This window comes from Etheostoma cragini, chromosome 11, assembly GCF_013103735.1.
Source record: "Etheostoma cragini isolate CJK2018 chromosome 11, CSU_Ecrag_1.0, whole genome shotgun sequence".
Classification (NCBI taxonomy): Eukaryota; Metazoa; Chordata; class Actinopteri; order Perciformes; family Percidae; genus Etheostoma; species Etheostoma cragini.
Window position 1 is genome coordinate 26,086,831 of NC_048417.1, and position 21,116 is coordinate 26,107,946.

A 21,116-nucleotide genomic window follows, 5' to 3' on the forward strand; every position below is an offset into this window, starting at 1 on the left:
CCCCACCCCCACATGCAACCTATTTGTAGTGATACAGTCTCCCTCTCTCCCTCAATGTCAGTGCTCAGTGTCATACTCTGCGTCTCTGATTGAACACAGCGGACTCGAGCTGCAAGAGTTATGTTTCTGTTTATTGAATGCGTTATTCAGTGCAAATATAACCGAGAATGTAGTTTAATCTCAGTAAGAAGGGTATATTAGGTTATTACTGTCAATCTGTTAAAGCCAAACGTTCACTGAGATCTGATTGAGTCTAGACATTACTGCACCGTAGTGTAAGTAGATCATGTAATGTACTGCCCCTACCAGCGACAGCATGTAATACTGTCTATTTACGGAGGGCATTTAAACGTTTGTATGATCAATTGCCAAGTTAGGGGACATCGTCCAACCTTAGTATGCTAACCATTTGAACCAGGTTTTTATTTCAGAGATGCAATAAGTAAATAAGGGAGGTGGGCGGAAAAGTGGACGAGGGTTTGTTGGAGAGGTAGAGTTGGGTGTCATCACCATAACAGTGGAAGTGGATGTTAAATTTGCGGAAGATATTGCAGAGGGGAAGGAGGTTAATGATGTAGGGGCCCCAGGACAGAGCCCTGGGACACACCTGAAATGACGAAAGAGGGAATGGATTTAAAAGACATGAGTTGAATTAACCATTTTACTGCTGTAAGGTGACCTTTAGTGATGTGAAAGATGCCCATGAATATTATTATTATTATTATCATGTCCAGTCAGCTACCCTTCTCCCTGATATGATATTGATATTCGTTCTTTAGGAGGAGCTGTCAAACCAAATCTCCACCCTGATCCACAGCTTCTGCGATATTGACGGACGTAAGTTGGCCATGCATAATCTCATTTGATTTTATGAGGCATTTGAGAAAAGCCCTGTACTTGTCATGAAGATGAAAATGATCATGTGTTCTTATTTGCAGAGTTGTTATACCTGGAGAGCTTCCTGCAAACCTTCAAAAGAGAGTGGACTGGTATCGACAGGCTCAGGATGGACAAGTTCTTCCAGGTCAGTTGAGGCAGAGCAGCTTGGGGATATCGGAGGGAAAACTAAAATATATACACTACCGGTCAAAAGTTTGGGGTCACTCACAAAATTCCATTTGACTACATTATAGACAGAATCCCAGCTGAGATCAGCTGCCTTGTTTTTTTTTAACCAGTTTCCAGATTACATTATGTGCTTACATAATTGCGAAATGGTTGTTTAATGTTTTCTTAGTTAGTTTTTTAAAATAATATCAGATTAGTAAACAAAATGAGCATTTGGAACATTGGATGAATGGTTGCTGATAATGGGAAATGTAGATATTGCATTGAAGATCAGCCACCCACCCAGATCAGCTGGTATCCTGTCTATAATGGAGTGAAATGGAAATTTGTAAGTGACTCCAAACTTTTGACCAGTAGTGTATATATATAATAATAATAATAATAATAATAATAATAATAATAATAATAATAATAATATGAACCAGTTTCACCAGAATCGGTGACCTAGTGCCATAAAGTTACTAAAGTAAGGAAATGATTTTAGCAGTTTGTTATTACCATAGAAACACGGCATAACCTTTTTCAGATAGACATGGTGACATGCCCCAGTAGGAAAACCATGCATGTAAGTAATAAATTAATGATGGCTAAATTCCATTCGGCTGCTTCACTTTCAGGGTCCTGGTATTGTTAATGCTGGTTGCTTTCATTATTATATGACAAGTAAATAAAGGCCTTTTGCATCCTCAGAATTTGATCCAGTATATCACTTTGTCAAACAACTTACCAACCTTACCTGTCAAATCAGAAGTGTTGATGTTAATTTCTGCTAAAAGATGTTAATGTTTAGTAGCCAGCTAAGACTCTTTTTGGAAAACCCAGAAAAACAAAATTAAACCCGTTTGGCTCATATCCTGCTGCTATCAACGGCACAACAAGTCCCACTGCACTTGAATAAAGTGACCTGGGTCTGTGACCTTTTCGACTATAGTCCATTAACAGCTCCATCCAGCCATTACTGACTCTTTCCAGTGAACAACATGCATTAGGCAAAGGGCCAGTGTGAGCAAAAATGAAGTACAAAGAAATCTAAAAGTAGCAAAGTACATTCATATAAAACAAACTGCCATTTCATTAACACATTTTAAAGTCTTGAGCTTTAAAGATATAGTCTAAGAAAGATTTCTCTCTCTCTTAAACAGCTGGTGCGCTTCATGTTCAGACAAACCTTTGAGATGCTGAAGAGGAAAAACTGGGAGAGCTGGTAATCTATTAAAACCTAGTCTACAAAACAGATTTTGGTCACATTTTATTGCATTTTAAAGTGATTATCTGTGTTTACCGTGTCCCTGCAGTGTGATTGGCAGGTTTGTGGATCTGCTGACGGCACAGCTCCTGCAGAGCAGTAGCGGGGCCCCCACCGGGCTGCAGTTCCACATCCTGGACCTTTACATGACTGAACTGGCAGCTGTGGGTTCAGCAGAGGTACAGCACCACCACTGTTTTCAACCTTTAGGTTTTAATTACCGATGCACCGATATGAAAAACAAGTTACAGGGCCACTATGAAAAACACAAGTAACTAACAGTGCTAGGTTATTTTATGACTTAATGAAAGACCAGCTGCCATTCATCATGATTACCCACTAATACTAGCGGTAGCTACTTTGCTTGGTTACATTTTTCAAAACAAATCTAGTTGTAGTTTTGCAATGTGTGACCCTGCATCTCCATTCTTTACATATTGTCTTTGTTCAAAGTCTCGTAGTGTATGGTACGCATTATAATATAATATGTTGTTTAGGTTTTTATGATGTGCTGACGTTTTTGCTTCGTGGCTAATCCATTCACTTTCTTTAACCAGCAGCTGGCAAGCAAGACTCATAAACTTAGCTTGAGTCTTGAGGAGTTGTACAGGAGCTAGGGCTGTTAAGATAACAAATCTTGCTGGATGATAAATTGTCCCAGAAATTATTGCAATAAACAATAATATTGTTGTTCTGAGACCTTTTTCATCTACTATTATGATAATGGCATAATAATGCAGGAACACTTTTTCAAATATCAAACTTTTATTTCTAAAGAATATTTAACACTGGAACTGGAAGACGTATTAATTATCCACAATAAATGAAACAGACCCTCAGTATGTTAACAAAAGATGGAGACGACCCATCTGTAGTTTTTTTTTTTTTTTTTTCCAGTTGGGAAAACTGCACTAAATGTGTTTTAGGTGCACATGCATTTTTGTTGTGGGGCAGCGTTCTAAAATCTTTTTTTACTTTTGCGTAAAATCTAAGCCATCTCTACGTATGTAGTTATGTGAAGACACAAACCTACGCCGTAGCCTAAAGTCGCCTCATAAAAAGGTCACTACGCATCGCAGCGGCATAAATCGCTCGGCCGTGGCTTGGTAGCGTAAAATTTCCCCCCCGACTCATTTCCTGGTTTTTCTTCATATGTGTGTGTATATATAGATATCGTAACATAGTGTCACATTTTCAATAGAACGTAAACTAAAGATTTATTGAAATTGTTTTAGCACTTTGTAATGGAAACGCATCATTGCTAACACTGAGCCTTATGTGGTCTTTTCTTTTGACAGCTCACTGCAGATCAGAACCTGATTTTCATCCAGCCGTTCTGCAAAACAGCAGCCAAGACCAAGGAGTAAGTCCACATTAGCTCAACCATCTCACCTTTATTCATTGTAAAGCGGTCTTACACTAGAAACATTTAATTATATAAAGTATCAAGCAATTCAGAATGCAGAACGGGTTATCAGGAAGCTGTATCCCAAGTAAATCGGTAGTATTGTGTGTGGATTTAGAATTTAATTGCAATTATTGTATTTTCCGGACTATAAGTTGCACTGGACTATAAATCGCATTATTTAGAAATTTATGTCACAAAATCCAAGAACAGACATTTAATGTGAAAAGGCAAGTTATCCGACTACACGAGCACACAGATAAACAGGCTGAATATGGTGTGTGTCCGGTATGTTAATCTAAGACATTAACAGTTATTCAACTATCGAAAGCACACAGAACAACCAGGGCGTGGAGATGTAACTAAACTGTTGACAAGCCCCCATCTCTGGACCTGTTCCTCCAGCTCTGGCCTTACTTTCAGCCCACCCCTTCCTTTGTTTTCTACATTTCAGTAAGAGGAACCTTTTTGCCAGTCCCACACAAATTCCTGACTCACTCCAAACTTTCTTTCTGCTGCTCGATTATCTTTTTCGGCTGCCCATTTTACTACCTGCAGTTGCTAATCCGCAGACAAGATTTTCTTTTTGAGGGCATTTTGGGTGTGTTCAGTCTTTCTCAGTTGTCTTCAGGAAAAGCATGGAGTTGTTAACAGCCTAGAGCGCCCTCTTGTAGACGGTAATGTCGCAGGACCAGCCAAACTATGAAAAAAAAACAACTACTAAATTCACAATCTGGAAAATATGGTAGTCTTTGATTGGGTTTTGTGTATTGGATGCTGGTGCAGTTAGTTTGTCGTCACGGTGAAACAAACATAGATGCAGGTACACAACTGGTGAAAAGTTTGGAATGAATTAATGTATTAACGTTTTTCTTTCCTTCCATTATGCCTACCTTTTAATGGAGATAAAAACTGTGATTGAAACTGCCATTTAGTGAATGTCCCCACAGTGATGTATGACAGGGGAGAATACTGTTGGAACTTGTGTGTTAAATTCATTTTCCAGTCCTGAAAAGCGCATGCGACCCTTGTTCCTTATTGAACGGTGCAACTGGGCTCTACATATTGAGTTGTTGCATTTTTCTTTTGTCCCTCCCACAGTGGTTAGATTGAAAAGGTTTAAACCGGGGTTGGTCACTCCACAGTAGGGCTGAATGATTTGGAGAAAAAAAGTGTTATTTTCTGCCAGATACTGAGATTAGATTTGCGATTTTTGTCCCTGGGGCAAGACGTTGTGAGGAGAAAGGTTACCTCCCCTTTCTTTGCCCGTCCAGACAATTTGGTCTGCCTGTGATAAAGACCGAGATATCATGGCTCGTTCAAGATGAGCTGTGCCTCGCCTGGCACAGCTCAGCTGTGCCTCGCCTGTAAAGTGGACGAGAGCCGGCGGCAGCAGACGGGGACAAAAATCAAATCTCAAGTCCGCAGGTCGGAGTCGAATCCTGGCCCGCTGCGTTGATTATTCCTTTGGGTATGGGCGCCCGCTCTACCAACTGAGTAATCAGGGACGTCTGTGAAATTTAAAGAAGAGCTTTGCTAAATCTTAATTCCAGCTTGTTGTTGGCGGCGTCATTGGGCACTGAAACGCCAAACCTGTTCTATTTAAGTCCCACACGTTTTGATGCTGAGCTTGGAGTTTCTGTTACCTATAACTGCTTCTCTAATTTAAGTGTTGCTCCAAGGTGTTTTTTCAGAGTCACTTTCTGATATTTCAATTGTCAGTCTGGTTGAATCATTGTACAGCCTTTTGTTCTCCCTTCAAAACAATCTGTAAATGGGGCTTCTATAAGCATAACCAACCATTGGAAAAATATGGAGTAGTCCTCTCAGGTATTGAACTGTAGCGCATCTGGTGCTAACCACTTTCCTGACTCCTTTCATGTCTGTCTCGACAGTCGGTCTCTTTTCAGCGCCATCTGCAACAGCATTTTCAGCACTATTATTGACCAGGCCCCCTTCGCCATTGAAGATTTAATGAAGGAGGTGAAAGCTGAGGCCTCAGACTCCGACTCGGGACAGGCTTCTGAAGATGACGGCAAAGAAGACCAACTAAAGGGGAAAATGAGTAAACCAGTCACGAAGAAAGGGATATGGAAGCAGATTAATGGTACATCTTCAGAGAAAATGCCAAAAAGAAATGGTGTGGGTGTGTCTCAGTCAAATTTTAAATTTATGTATTTATGTCTTTTTCAAACAAAATAAAGTTAACCAGACCTCTTTATTATAAAACATTGTACTTGTTCTCTTAAATGAACACACAATTGACAATCCAACAATTATCCTCTTTATAAAAAGAAACCAAAACCAAAGCATTGATCATTGACCTAAAAAGCACCACAGTACAAAAAATAGTCATTGTCATTTTTCAGTTTTTATGTTTCACTTGTGCACCGATTTCCTTTCTCTTAATAGAAACCATGAACACTGCGCATGTGTGTAATGTGAAGTGCTTTACATCGTGTATAGAAGGTTTCTGTTTTTTCTTTTCAGGCAATATATCAAATAAAGAAGCGGGTGATGAGGATGATGAAGACGACGACGAGCTTCTTCACTTGGAAGAATCAGACACCGAGGAGTCATGCGATGAAGATGTCGGACCAGTCCTACAGGTGAAGGCTTTCTCCTTTTTTTTATTTGTTACAATCGTTTTGGGATTACTCTTTTGTGGTCAAACAATTCATTTTGTTTTAGTTTGATGCATTCCACCTGTGTGTTCTGTACCCTGCATGTTGTAAGTCAAACTCTGTGCACGGATAGAAGGTCATTTTTGTATGGTTTTTCTGCTTAAAAAGACCCTGAAACTGTGTGTCACTGTGGCATGTGGTCCTGAACACACCATCCAAGTTAAAGCCGGGCCCTCCTCTCAGTTCTATGGCCTAACTGCAAAAACATACCTTTGATAAAAACACCAAGCTGACTGTACTGAGCAAACAAGTTATTTGAACAAAGTGCCTGAAGAAAATCAATGCCCAGAGAAAATCAATATGAAAACGGCTGCTTTTGAAAATGGCTTGCAATGTTGTGTTCTCAAAGAGCTTTAAGGAAGGTGGCTGAAATTGTGGCAGCCGTATAAAGGTTGACTTCTGTCATTCATTCTCAGGCTCAGAATTTCTGTCTTTTATGGATCAGTCAACTTTGATCACAGCAAAATATGTTTCTGTTCTAAGAAATCATTCATTATCAACAATTGTTGCATAGTTACCCATCAGTTTGACTCAGATAGTGGAGATTTGGAATGGTAATAGATCGGTTTCTAACAAGGTGTTTCATTTGCAGTTTGACTACGCGGCCCTGGCAGACAAACTGTTTGAGTTAGCCAGTCGGAGCAGCACACCCAGCCAGAACAGACAGAGACTCTACAAAATCATCCGAGTGTGAGTAGATGCTCCAACACTGTTTTGTGTGTGTTTGTTCCATGAAATAGCCATTACAGCACCATTACAGCTTTGGTCTTAATTTTGTATTGGGAACCATGCGATTGTCCTTGCTGTGCTTCAGCTGATTTTAGCCTTTTGACTTGCTGTAAGAAAAGCCCAGGGGTCTCATTTATGAAACTGTGCGTAGGATATCTACTAAAGGTCTAGGTATGCCAAAAAATTCAGATTTGCAAAATCGTGTGTGCAGACATCTGTACGAAACGTTCCATTTATAAATTACAGGTGTGCGTATGTCAATCAGCCTCTTATCCCGCCCTGAACACGCCAATTTTTAATTCTGGTGAACACTGGTGAATTGTTCTTGCATAGAGTAGGGAAACCTGATGTATAGACTACCTATATTAATAATACCATCCAAAACAGCAGGCATTATGGCACTCAGGGCCAACTTCAATATACCAGACCTACAGTAAATATACCACCGAAATAAAAAACACTCTACACCATAAACTATCAAAACTCTGTATAATAAGAAATTATACAAACTCATGTGCAAATACAGCTTTCAATACATAACATTAACTGTTGGTTTTGCAGACGAAATATGTGTCACTGGGGCGGCTCTGGCTCAGTGGTAGAGTGGTCCTGCAGTCCCCTTTTCAAGTGTCCTTGGCAAGACACTGAACTTTCGGTTGCCCCCAATGCCGTACATTGGAGTGTAAAAGTGTGTGTTTATCTGATGAGCAGGTGGCACCTGTCACTGTCGGTCACAGTGTGTGAATGGTTCCTGTACTATGGAAAAGAGATTTGAGTAGTTGTTAGTATAGTAGAGCTATATTAGAACAGTCCTTCCATTTAATTTGGCATTATAAAGCCAGGGATTAGGAGTGGAAGAATCTTCAAAAATAGATGTTTATCTGAATGCATTTTACTTTGTATTCTTTGAACAAAGACACACAAAACATGTACTAAGGGCTATAGTTTTACATTCTATGAAAAACACTAATGGTACATTTAGTCTATTATTCAAAAGTACAAAGTAAAAGCAAAGATTCAAACTTCCGGGCGTGGTGAGACAAGATGCCCAAAATTTGGGCAAGTTGGACTATTTTAACCAGAGTGAAGAATTCCTATGATATGAATGGTTGGGATTTGGTCTAGGAATGTCACTTCAATGGCCCACATTTGAATAAGTCAGCAGGCAACGCCTGATCTGGTTCAAATGCACCTGAAGGCTGTGTAACTCTCTCAGCGCTGAGCTGTTCAACCATTAGTGAACCTTTGCTCGTGGTTTATATCCTACCTTCCTGTGGTATTTATCGTGCACCATAATGATGATCCCTGCTTAAATCCAAACTAATGAGGTTTTCTTCTTCTTGTCTCACCTTGCTTCGGGTTGAAATGCAGACTGCGGGACCTCAGTGAAGGTAGGAGCTGATGATCACACCTGTCTTCACACTTAGTTTAAAATGAATGGCCAAAGAACGGCATTCTCGTTGTTGATCTTTGACCTTGTCTTGTCTCACTCTGTCTCTGCCTTGACTACCCTCAGGGATCTTTCCTCAGGATGAGTATCCAGAGGAGGTCTCCACGGATGAGGATGATGAAATGTTTGGCAGCAGGAAGAGGATGAAGAGACGGGGTCGCATGGAGGAGGAGGATGATGAGGATGAGGGCGTGCCATCGGCCAAGAAACGTAAAGGTATCTCATGTTCACTGTACCTCCTGCCAATGCAACATTTTAAGTGTGCTGTGGATTTTATGGAGTCCGGAAATATGAAAAGAGCCGTTTTAAAGCTTTAGTGCATTTTGATATTAATAAACATCTGTTACATTCAAGCCATTGAGTTGCTACAAAGCTAATTAGGATTAGGGCTTGTATCATGTGGACGCGCCAACAGTTTTTTGTCTTTGTGACCAAATGTTTTTATTTCAAAATTAACAACAATATGCTGAGACATGAGAACGTGTGTCAGGACCAAAAAAAAATGATTAAATAACACACAGGAAAGGAGGGAATCAACAACACAGCAGCGAAAGCGACACCCGCAGCTCACAGACAAACAGAATCAGTCATACGCACGCACAAGCAGACGCACACACAGACAAAAACAAGACAAACGACCAAACACGTATGCAAATAGAAGCAAGAAGGGGGCAGCACCAGCCTACAAGCATGGCCCGTAACGGTCCGCAGCGTTCTTCCTGGCGCTCAATTTACGCGAGTTGATGACAGTTCCAATAAAACAGCATGTTCCACATGAAACAAGCCTTTCGTGACCGCGAGCCGCATGAGTGATGCAATCTTCTTGCCAGTGTCATTTTCGGTGAAGACCGAAAGCAGCCGGAACGTTTGTTAGAGGCAGGCAATTCACATCGAACTCGACAGACCATGAACAAAACATAAAAACATGAGTCCTCGGCTGTGGATGGCAGCTGCTTTACCTGTGCAAGTGAATATATTCCTCCCAATTATAGGTAAGGTGTATTGAGGAATAAGACATTAGCATTAATAAACTTAAAGTAAGCTCCCTTTGGGCGCCCTTGTTCCTGATGAATGGTGAATAGGAAGGGATTTGTTGAAAGGTGCATGATGCATAAATGACAAAGCACACACAACTCTTACATTGCAGTGCAGTAATAATTAAATGCTTTTATTGTCATTGCACATTTTATAACTACATTTGTGATGCATCTCTTAATAAGGTTACATAAGCATTCCACACATGCTTGCTAGGGTTGGGTTCCATTCCCAGTTTTTCCGGTTACCCAAAATCTGATTCCAATACCCAACGGTACCTTTTTCAGTACTTTCCCTCACAAAACATAATTTTTTGTTTTAAAAACCTATTCATCCAATTTACTTAGAACATTTTGGTGATTATGTAGAAGATTTACACTCGACACAAAATAAAACCCCTCCCTCTCCCTCCCAATCCGGTCCCTACAACACATTGAATACAGTTATTAATTTCTCACAGTGCGCTCTTGTTTTTTCTTATCATATTTTAGCCTGTTTTATTTTCTCTCTCTTTTGAACTGCTCTTTATTTTTTTTATGTAAAGCGCATGGAATTGCCTTGTTGCTGAAATGTGTCATAGTTACAACCTCCAGGCTGTCAGTCAGTCAGAGCATAACGCTTAACTGACTCACTGTGACTTTAACAAACTGTGTGCGTGCGAATAAGAGCCCTGCTCTCTGTCAACATGCAGAGAAGACTGATCGCAGCTTGCATACTGAAATTTGGCACAGTTTGATTTAACGTGAATCGATCTGGTATGTAATTCAGCCGGTACCCAAAAACGTACAGATTTCGGTCCCTAACTCTAATTCCTGCACACTTACACACCACAGAAACACCAATACTAATTTTCGGGTGTAGAAAATGTAATGATATGGTGTACTTTAATACTACGCTCATAGTAATTATTTGTGATTTTTGCACGACTTGGGTATGAGTTCCACCATCATTGGCTTCAAAGCTGACTCCTGCTTGTTAAACTGATTGTGGGTGAGTGCAGAGAAACGTTTTACACTCTAGCAGCGCTCTTTTGTCTCTCTGCTTCTGCACTCTCTTTGATTGGAGTTATTTTTATTAAGTGGACCACTTACAACAAGCCATGCAGCTGCGTCAGCCTCAACCGTGGTCTCCAACCGTGATAACGGAAAAGGACTTTTACAGACTTAATTCGGCTTGCACGGGTCTGATTGGCTCAGATGTTTTCAGACCTTAGCAACACCTGTAATTGGAGACTGTAAGAACCTGTCTAGCTCAGACTTAGAGGTCACCATGCTTTTGCCATTTTTAAATCAAGAACGTCAAAGTTGCAAAATGACATAAGACATCAGGTGAGATGCATCTTTGTTGAGTAAGACGTGGCTGAATGACTGGATTGTGTGACAATTGCAGAGTGAGTATTGCATGGGCATGCATATGTGCAGGCATCATCTTCTAAGTAGGGCTCTTGCGTTGGAGGAAACATTTCTGGGACATTTTAGCATCACTTAGATTTCCTTTGTTTTTTGACCAACTAGTGTTATTCCAAGTAGAAACGACCTCCTCAGATAAAACTGACCTCCAGACAACAGTGGTACCTGTAACTCTTAAATGTCTTACATCTTCCTTTTTTTAATTATTTTTTTATTTATTTTTTAGAAATGAACTATATTTTTGTCACCTTGCTCTCCATTTAATCATGTCTCTCTGCTTCTTCAGGGAAGAAAAAGGAGGAATCCACGCTCAACAAGCAAAACGAGGAGTTGGTGAAAGATGACAAGGAACCAGCTGACATGACTGCAAATAATGAAACCAAAAAGAAGAGGAGGAAGAGGAAGAAGAAAAAGAAGGCAGGGCAGGGTGGAAGTGCAGGTGGTGAGGAAATTGCAGAGAGGTCTGAACAGGCTCAAGCTCAAATTAAAGAGACTGAAGGTGGTGCGGAGTGTTCACAAACAGAAGGTTTAGGAAAGGAAGCACAGACAAAGCAAAGCTCTGTCTCATCTGTAGAAGTGGCCGAGGCAGCTGCTCCCGAGGACCAGAGGGCAACTCTGCTTGTCTCTGAAGTAAAGAAACAGCCTACAGTTACAGTCATTGAAGAAACAAGCCCCCCCACGCTTGCCGACAAGGACCAATCTCAACAGTTCTCAAAGACTGAGGCTTCTGAGCTCAAACCTTTGGCGGCAGAAGAGCAGCAGACTGGTGTCGGACCGGAGCCAGAGACATCCTCTAATGCTGATGCGGCTGTCTCTGGGAAGAAGAAGAAAAAGAAGAAGGGCCTGAAGGCTAAGTCCCAAACAGGTGAGACTGTGGCCAAATCGCAGCTCAACGCAGAAGCAGAGATCATACCAGTGAGTAGTGAGGAGTCGGCTGAAAAGAATGCACCAGACATTGATGCTACAACCCCAGCCAAGAAGAAAAAGAAGAACCTGAAGGCAGAGAAGAATCTCACAGAGGTTGAAACACAAGTTTTCCCATTAATACATTGTGAGGATCCAAGCACCGGACTTGAGAAGCCATCTGAGTCTACGGCCACATGCAATAAAAAGAGTAAGAAAAAGATCCTCAAGCCTGACGTAGCACCACAGGTTGAGGGAAATCACACAGACGCCAAAATCACATCAGTGCCACTTAAAAAGAAGACAAAGAAAAAAGGCAAGCAGGTGGATGCAAGCCTCGAAGCTTTACCTGCTGCAGATGAAAGCGCTGTAACCCAACTGAAGAAGAAAAAGAAAAAGACTCAAAAAGAATCTGAGACTTCAGCTGCAGCAGTGGATACTGAGGAACTGCAGTGTGAGGTCAGCATGACAACGCCAGCAAAAAAGAAGAAGAAGAAGTTGGCTGCAGCCCAAGTGGACGAGAAAGATCCCGCCCAGTTGCCGGTAGTTGGCAGTGTTGATGCAGAGCCCCCTTTGGACAAAATGGTCTCTTCCTCTGGGAAAAAGGTCAAGAAGAAGAGGAAGATCCCTGTGGTGTTTGAGTACGAGGCCGACGAGCTAGAGGCGGCTGCACAGGAGGCTACATCTATCAAAGGCCTCGCAGAAGAAGAAACTGTTGCCAAGAAGTTAAAACCTGGCAGGGTGAGTGTTTAATAAGGTTAAATGGTACTAAGGTAGATGAGTCTGAATATGACTATCTGATAAAACAGAAACATCAGCAACTTTGAATCTGTCTCCGTTTTCAGGATGTTGAAGAGCAATCCACACCTCTGTCCACTAAAAAGTCACAAAAGAGGCCGAAGACTACCTCATCGTCTGACTTCATCACCTTTCAGAGCAAAACTACAGTCCCAACACCACTCTTTTGCAAAACCAAGGGGCGCGCCAGCACCCCGCTGTCCAGCAAGAAGGTATAGATTAAACAGTTAGAACTAAACAAATGTGTAATCTGGATACTTAAGACTCCAATATGTTCACCAGCTAGCTGCTATCTTTGTCTGCTGTTTGGTGCTGAGAAGGTAGTGTTCAATACTCCTGCTGTTGGAAGTGAACACCCCTCTCACATTACACTCATTTGATCTATTGTTAATGTGAAGCTTTGAATTTTTTTTTAAGATTGTTATTGGGCATTTTATGCATTTGTATTTGATAGTACAGAGAGACAGAAAGGGGGGAGATGGGGGATGACATGTAGCACCTGGTTAGCTAGATGTCAACCCTTAAATGTTTGGGAGAGACACATTAGTTAAGCTTAAAAGGAATACATATTTTCTTTACATTAAAACCCTTCTCAGTGTAGCATATGTTGATGATACTTTGGTGACTGTTAAGTTAGCTTCTGAAGGATAAATTTAGGAGATTGCTGAGTGACTGATCATCGCCCTGAGTTTTTTTGCACCCCTTACTGTTGTGTAAGCGTGACATTTTAGGTTAAGCATTAAAGATGGTTATAAAATCTGAAACTTAAAGATTTCTCAAAGCTTTATTCTGTTTTTGAAAAGGCAAAAACGGAGATTTCAGATTTAATTTCACATGTAGACCACATCTCCAACAACTACAGACCCATTCCAGTCTCCTCTTTCTGTCCAAAATTCTGCAACACACCGTCACCTCCCAACTCAAAACCCACCTGGACTCCCACCAACTCTGCGAACCATTTCAGAGACCATTTCTGATTTCTCTTCTGATTTAAATCATACCTTTCTGACAACCACCAGTTCATTAGTAACAATAAATCCAACTCTGACACAGCCCCGGTCTCTCAAGGTGTCCCCCAAGGTTTAGTGCTCGGCCCCCTCCTCATCCCTTATATGCTTCCTCATGGTCACATCACATGTCAACATGCCCTCCAATTCCACTTTTATGCCGACTACACCCGGCTCTGCATATCCACCAAATCCATTACTGCCACCACTCACTCCACCCTTACAAGCTGCCTTGCTGCGTCAACGGACCACAAAGTCCATAACAGACTTAATGGTGCAGGAATAGAGAACACTAAGGGGTAATTCAAAAAAATAAATGATAACCAATTTAAGTAATTTTCCCCTTAACTTTACCCTTAACTGTCGAATCGGACGCTGCAAATGGAAAGCTAACGTCAGAGCTGTGATACAGATATCGTCTTTATCTCAATTTCAAACAATTGAGAGAACATATATGTTTAGAGAATACAATCAATCTTTACTAGAACACAATTAAAAATGGAAGTGAGGTTTGTTTTTTGTCATAAGGTTATAAGTCATGTTAGAAATCCACTATGTAATCATTCTTATCTTAGAAAAAACACATGTGGTCATATCCAGAATAATCTTCTGAATTGAGTCAGGAATACATGTTTATCAAAGAAAATAAGGTAAGGCCATTGATTTTCAGGTAGAAAAAATTTAACTTGTACCATTTTTCTTCTTTTTGAAGATTTGAATGGGACAATTTAACCTGAATACCATACAAGGGTTAAACATTAGGAAAATAAGCACCTTGGCCATCAGAACATGAGTAGTTTTGTACTTTTGTTGATGTTTAGTGTAGAATCTACAAAGAACTAAGGAGGCACAGTAAGTTGGCTTGTAGCATTCTCCCCAGAAGAAAGTCTCCAGCCCCTCCCTGTTGAGTGAAAGATTTTGTCCTTTCCGATTCTCTCTCTCTCACTATATATCGATTTCTCAGAAAACCTGAAATTTCTGTCTAGCATAGAATAAATCAAAGCTATTGTTTCCTTCATTGTGCAGCTCAGTCATTCCCTGATGGTAAAAATCTGTTTTTATTCCACAGAAGAGTCAAACTCCCAAATCAGAATCCAAGAAGGTGACCTTTGGTCTCAAGAATAATAAGACCGCTGGTAAGAAATCAATATTAAAGCTGTATTCAATGTAGATTAAAAAATAAAATAGGATCACTATTCAGGGCAGACTGTACAGCCGGTCTACACTTCATGTTGCAGGATGTTTGAATGAGGGAAAATCGCTCTTTGGATAGACTTCATTTTGTTGTCTTGAGTACCACCAAGTCAATCAACAGAAAATGAATTGGAAACAATTTAGATGACTGATTTATTGTTTAAGTAATTTTGTTTAAAAAAAGTCCGTAGAAACTCTTTGGTTTTAGATTGGTCGGACAAAACGTTCGATGCATTTGAAGACGTCCCCTTGGTCTCTGGAAATTGTGATGGGCATTTTCCTTTGTTTTTTGCATAAAAGAAAAAAAATTCAAACAAGAGAATAATTTAAATTAAAGGAAATTGAGAATTAACATAACCTTTAGTTGCAGCCCTATTCAAAACCTCAACCCCTATCAAATTAACACAACTGTAATTATGGCCTCTGTAAAGTTTTTTTTTTTTTTTAAATCATTCATCAGAATTATTTATGATGATTGAATAAATGTTATGAGTGCTGGCGTTCCATAGTCTGTCCACCAGAGGACGCTCTACAACGTCAGTGTTTGTTCATCAGAACTTTCATATATTTTTATGTTCCTCTGTTCTGTTGTGACAATAAAACAAATGTATTATATTATTTTAGTAAGAACCCATGAATGACAAATGACTAATGTTAAGGAAATTTGTTTATTTTATCTGCGTTTCAGGATTTTTGAAAAGTATATATTGGATTTTGGATATAAATATTTGTATCGGTTTCGACCTTAAAAAGCCTTTATCGGTCGGGCTCTACTCACTCAGTAACCATAGTAACACACATGCACGCTATAAATAAGATGGTATTTTCAACTGCTTTTTGAAAGTCAAGAATGACCTTTAAACCCTCAGCTTAGTAGTATTTTAGCTGGTGGGTGTGAGGGTGGGTGGGTGTGTGTGTAAATCAAGTGCATGTCTTGGTAACAGTGTTGCCTGTACTGTTTATCTTGTCATGGTGCAGAGTTCAAGAAGACCGATCGCAGCCTTCTGCTGAGTCCAGATGGACCGTCCCGAGTGCCCTTTGACCCAAAGCAGAAACCCAAGTTTGGGGTCTTAAAGTCTCCGCCCACACCACTTTCTGCCAGAAAGACCCCCAAGGCCAACAGGAAGACGAGCTCCAATACTCCAAAGAGCACACCTAAAGGACGGCCCACAGCGGCAGACTTCTTCTAACAGCCCAAGCTGACAGACTGTAGATACACATGTAATGCTCTCTGTGAACTCGTGAATAGACTGATTTCAATTACATCCTCTTTTGGAGAGATATATATATATATATTGAAGTATTTTTATCGTTCAGATGATCAGTGTTGCTTTTTGCCTCTGAGTGGCTCAACGTTTTAATAAAGTTACTCCTTTTTCCAATGTAATCAGCTTTTCAGTATGTGTGTGATTTGAGTGTACAAATTAAATTATATTTTGGGTAAGATCTTAAGGAACAAACAAGAATAACTAAAAGTATTTTCCATTTTACAAAGTTTTGACGTACAGGGCTAAAGTTTGGACACACCTCATTCAATGCATTTCCTTTATTTCCATGACATTGTAGATTATCACTGAAGGCATCATTTGTTTTGTACTTAACAAAAATGTGTGAAATTGAATGGGAAGTGTGTGTCCAAACTTTTGGCCTGTACCGTGTCTGAGTGTAAAACAAAGAATAGTAATGTGTACCTCTGTATAACTTAGTCCTTTTTATTGTGATAAATGCGCTGCTCAGACAGGATCAGGCTCCGCCGGGAACACCACTTCTTCTATTTGGACTAGTGCCATGCCCGTTCACATCATGCCGGTTTAGCTGCTCTACACTCACCCTGCGCTCCCTCAGGTCCTGGGCAACACACACCATGACTGCTTCACACACCCAGGTCACGGTCAGAAACCTTCCAGATTCAAATTCTACTCCCAAAACATCACAACCAAAATAAAATGGATTATTCATGAAATGCTCCGGTATTTCGTATGAGCTCCACCTTAATAAGGGCTCTCTTACTCTGGTCTTTAACATTTAATTGCACGACTTTGACTGTGTGCTTTTAATCATTTTGCTAAAGAGAAAACTATTAGATAGCACAGTCATGCTTGAGCTTTGACTGATGAAATGCCATTCTCCTTCTGAATTTTCAAATTGAGAGCAAAATTCATGCTTGTGTCAATTATGGCAAGACGCCCAGGTCCACACCACCACCACCATGTTAAACTGTTGGAAGAGACCTTCATATAGGCTTTGTGACTTTTTAAAATTTGTATATATATATGTTTATATATATATATATATATATATATATATATATATATATATATATATATAATTGACTGTTCTTGACCCAACATGCTTCTAAAAAATAAAAATCTCAGTCTTTGTTTTTTATGTCTATCCCTAATATAGTAGCTCCCATACTGTATCTGCCTTTGGGTGCAGATTTGTTTTGATGTGCGTTCATCATGATGTTTTGAACCGAGCAGACATTGCCTGAGGTAAAGCTTTCTGCATGCTTAGCTGTCGTTTTAGCGGATTGGTCCAGCTGTTTCAGAGCTAAGCAGTGACGTGACTGGTGAGAGTATTCACCAATCAACCGCTGATCTGTATTCACCTCCACCCTTTTGTACGTTGCACATACATTAACTAAAATAAAAGGTGCACGTGAAGAAGTCCACACAGTCCACATCTATGATCTACCACCCTGCACATGGCACTTATTTAAATATTAACTGAGGGTGCGCAATCCAATTCTGTATTTAACTCATTCAGACTTTTTCCAGTTAAGACTAGTTCAAATTCATGTGTACATTTGGTGAGTAAAGTACTTCTCAATCTGAAAATATTTGCTTACGAACTTGTGCTATATACACCACCAGGTCACACAATCACAGCCATGATAGCTCAAAAGAGCTACTTTGGTTAACAGTTGCTTACAACATTAGGTTGTGAATGAACATTTTGGTGAATGATGATGATCATTTTTAACACTGCAAAATGATTGAAAGGCAATCACAGATTATAAATTCAAGCGTCTTTTATTGGTGATGGAAAATCCTGTTTTTCTTCATTATTGATCATATAACTTGGATGCAAAGTTGATTAAATGTCCAAAATGTACATTGCTGATGTCCAAATATGATGATTGAGTAGACTTATAACCACATGATGCATATTTATTTGTTTCAGTCATAGGTGTAATTTACAGGGAGGATGAGGGGGGTTACAACCCCTGCAATAATCAAACCTGGCCAGGGCATCACCCACCCCAAAGAAAACTATTATAATTTCCCTGACACAAATAAAGACATTTGCATCCTAAACTGATGCAGAAAAATTCACTACAATGCAAAAAATTAAGGGCTTGAGTTGTTAAACCGGCCCCACCCCCCCCCATGATGAACCAAAAGTTTAAGCTTTTTTACTTTAGGCCTCCCTACACGTTATTAAAGGCCTAGTTTAATATGCAATTTATATTTTATTCTCATATTTCATACAAAAGGTACATGTAGTAAAGGGTCCCTGCTTCATCTCTTTTTCCACTAAGTGGTCCTTGGCCTTACCGTGGGGTCTTGTTGGTGAGCCAGGGGACAATGGAGCGGGAGATTGGTTGGAGAATCAGTGCAGCGGGTGCGTTATGATATTAAATGTATTGCACCGTTGTGACGATAAAAGAGCTGAGCAAGAAGGTAAAACCACTCGATCTACCAGTATTCATTCCTACCCTGACCTATGGTAATGAAAGCGGGGTCATGACTAAAAGAACGAGATCCAGGGTACAAGCGGACAAAACATTTTTGTTCCGGGGGGGCTGGTGTCTCCCTTAGAGATAGGGTGAGTAGCTCAGTCATCCGAGAGGAGCTTGGATGAGCCAGTTGAGGTGGTTCTGGCATCTGGTAAGGACGCCTTCTGGGGGCCTCCCCACGGAGGTGTTCCAGGCACGTCCAGCTGGGAGGAGGCCTCCGGGAAGACACAGGACTAGGTGGAGGGATTATATGTCCAACCTGGCTGGACCACGACCTGATACTGGATAAGCGGACGAAGCGGACGAAGATAGATGGATGGACGGATGGCTAGATAAACTTTTATAATATATAAATAGCTGCACGGAATCCAACTTTCTTGGTGATTTTAATATTAACTGGCTAGAGAAAAGGCTTAGAAAACACCTAAAGAGGCTGCTGTCAAAACCCAGTTTTCAGCAGTTGATGAAGGGCCCAACAAGGATCACGCAAACGAGTAAAACTATGATAGATCTTATAGTCAATACTCAATAATTTAGACTGGAATAACATTCTACAGTCAAATTATTTAGAAACCTGTTGTAGCTCCCTGATGAAAAACCTCACCAACCTGATTGGGAAATATGCTTAAACATTTAAAGGTACACAACTAAAAGTCTCCTTATCATGGCTGAACAATGCCACTCGCCGGCCAATGAAAAAAAAGTTGGATAAGGGTAATGTTGTGGGAACCGTGTTTATAGACCTAAAAAAGGCCTTTGACACCTTGAACCACAATACAATCTTGAATAAACTCACCACCTTTAACTTCTCTGAACATGCAATCGGCTGGTTTCCATCATATCTGGAGCATGGAGAGCAACTTGTTAAAATACACACTAAACTCTCAATGCCACTACAATCCAAAATGGGCATCCCACAGGGCTCCATCTTGGGGGCTCTGCTCTTTAGCTTTATACATAAACAAATTACCAACATGCTGTCAGTCAGCCAATTGTCAAATGTATGCTGACAACACAGTAATTACTTAACCAGCTAGGACACCAAGAGCAGCTGAAGCATCCCGGACAAACCCATCATAGCATTATACAAAAACAGTGGGGCAATGTGGCAGAAATATAAGCTTCTCAATTTTGATAGCTTTATTAAGTTTTCTTTTCTTAAACTTATTTTTAAATCCGTGAATAATCTAGCTCCAGCTCTACTCTGTCCTTTTGTGACAAAAACAAATAAAAGGAGAGTGTCCATTATGGGAGCAGTGGGTGGCAACTGCATAGCAGAGGGGCGTAAAACCACTTTGGGCCAGTCATGTTTTTGAGTGATAGAACCCATATTTTGAATAATTTAACAACTGAAATAAAAATACAAACTGACCTGAAAACGTTCAACAGAAAGGTGAAATACTGGCTGAAAGAAAACCAAACGTAAATGTAACCACAGAATCAGCTGTGTTGTTGTAATGTATTGTCTGTGCTAGATGCTTGGCTGTTTACGCATGGCTGCCAAGGTTCATCTCAGGGTCTGGGCATGGGAGATCAACCTTTGGCGGCCTGGACCCCTCTCTATGAGGGGGAGTAAGCAGGTGCGAGCAGCTGGTTGCTTGGGATTTGTGCTGTTACGTGATGTGTCGGTTTGTGTAATGTGGTCTTAGTGAAATGTTGACATAATATATTGGTCTACAATGTATTTGCTGCATGACTGTGAAACTCACACTATGTAGTTCTTTTACAAATTATATTTGGATTATATATATATACACTTTAAAAAAAAAGGCCTGGCCAGGGACTGGTGTTGCAAATTAGCCTATTGGCAAGAAACCTTTCATGTAACACATCTCCACATATTGTTATGGCCTTGACTGTAATAATTATCCATGTAATAATGTGTGCTGCATTGTCCCTGACAAATACATTGATAATAAAAAAATAAAACACTAAATATGATGTCTCATTTTTCGCTAACTTCTTGTAGCAGTACCTCCACTTCGGAATTACTAAAGTGTTTCTTTCTTTTGGAGTCGAGGCCTCCACAGTCTTTTCAACATTTCTCTAAGTGTGTACACGGGCCTGCCATCTCATGCCCTTTTATGGGAATTATAAGGTGGCCGACAGAGACAAACGCCCTGCAACTTCAGAAAACACATGCAAATAGGCAAAACACAAGCAAATGAAGAAAACAACTTCATTAATTTGAAAACACATGCGCAGCATTCAGCAAACGCGCTGCATATACACAAAACACAACCAAATACACAAACGTGATGCTTTATGAGGTTCTTCAATGATAAAATTATAACTATTAGAAGCAAAATTCACCAAGACATGCCTTTAACTGGCACTGACTTATCTCTAAACTCAGGAATCTTAGAAACAGCTGTAAAAACAGATACATGTTTAGACTGCTTTGCTTCACTTGATCTTTATCAATTTAATTCAATTATTTCTTCAT

At 40.2% G+C, this 21,116-nt stretch overlaps 1 protein-coding gene across 2 annotated transcripts in view; it reads left to right on the forward strand.

Moving 5' to 3' along the window:
* LOC117952668 (ribosomal RNA processing protein 1 homolog B-like) overlaps positions 1-21,116 on the forward strand; it is a 43,345-nt gene that overhangs the window by 2,028 nt on the left and 20,201 nt on the right. The window contains exons 3-16 of one of the 2 annotated variants that reach the window (XR_004658468.1): positions 780-837; positions 939-1,024; positions 2,211-2,272; positions 2,364-2,493; positions 3,613-3,677; positions 5,615-5,826; positions 6,210-6,328; positions 6,996-7,093; positions 8,504-8,523; positions 8,649-8,798; positions 11,313-12,670; positions 12,775-12,939; positions 14,804-14,870; positions 15,907-16,239. Coding sequence is in view for 1 of the 2 variants with exons in the window: in XM_034885145.1 (XP_034741036.1) it covers positions 780-837; positions 939-1,024; positions 2,211-2,272; positions 2,364-2,493; positions 3,613-3,677; positions 5,615-5,826; positions 6,210-6,328; positions 6,996-7,093; positions 8,504-8,523; positions 8,649-8,798; positions 11,313-12,670; positions 12,775-12,939; positions 14,804-14,870; positions 15,907-16,118 (2,802 nt within the window). In the remaining variant the exon portion in view is untranslated. Of the gene's footprint in view, positions 1-779; positions 838-938; positions 1,025-2,210; positions 2,273-2,363; positions 2,494-3,612; positions 3,678-5,614; positions 5,827-6,209; positions 6,329-6,995; positions 7,094-8,503; positions 8,524-8,648; positions 8,799-11,312; positions 12,671-12,774; positions 12,940-14,803; positions 14,871-15,906; positions 16,314-21,116 lie in introns of those variants that run through there. The other variant, XM_034885145.1, reaches the window with a different exon arrangement.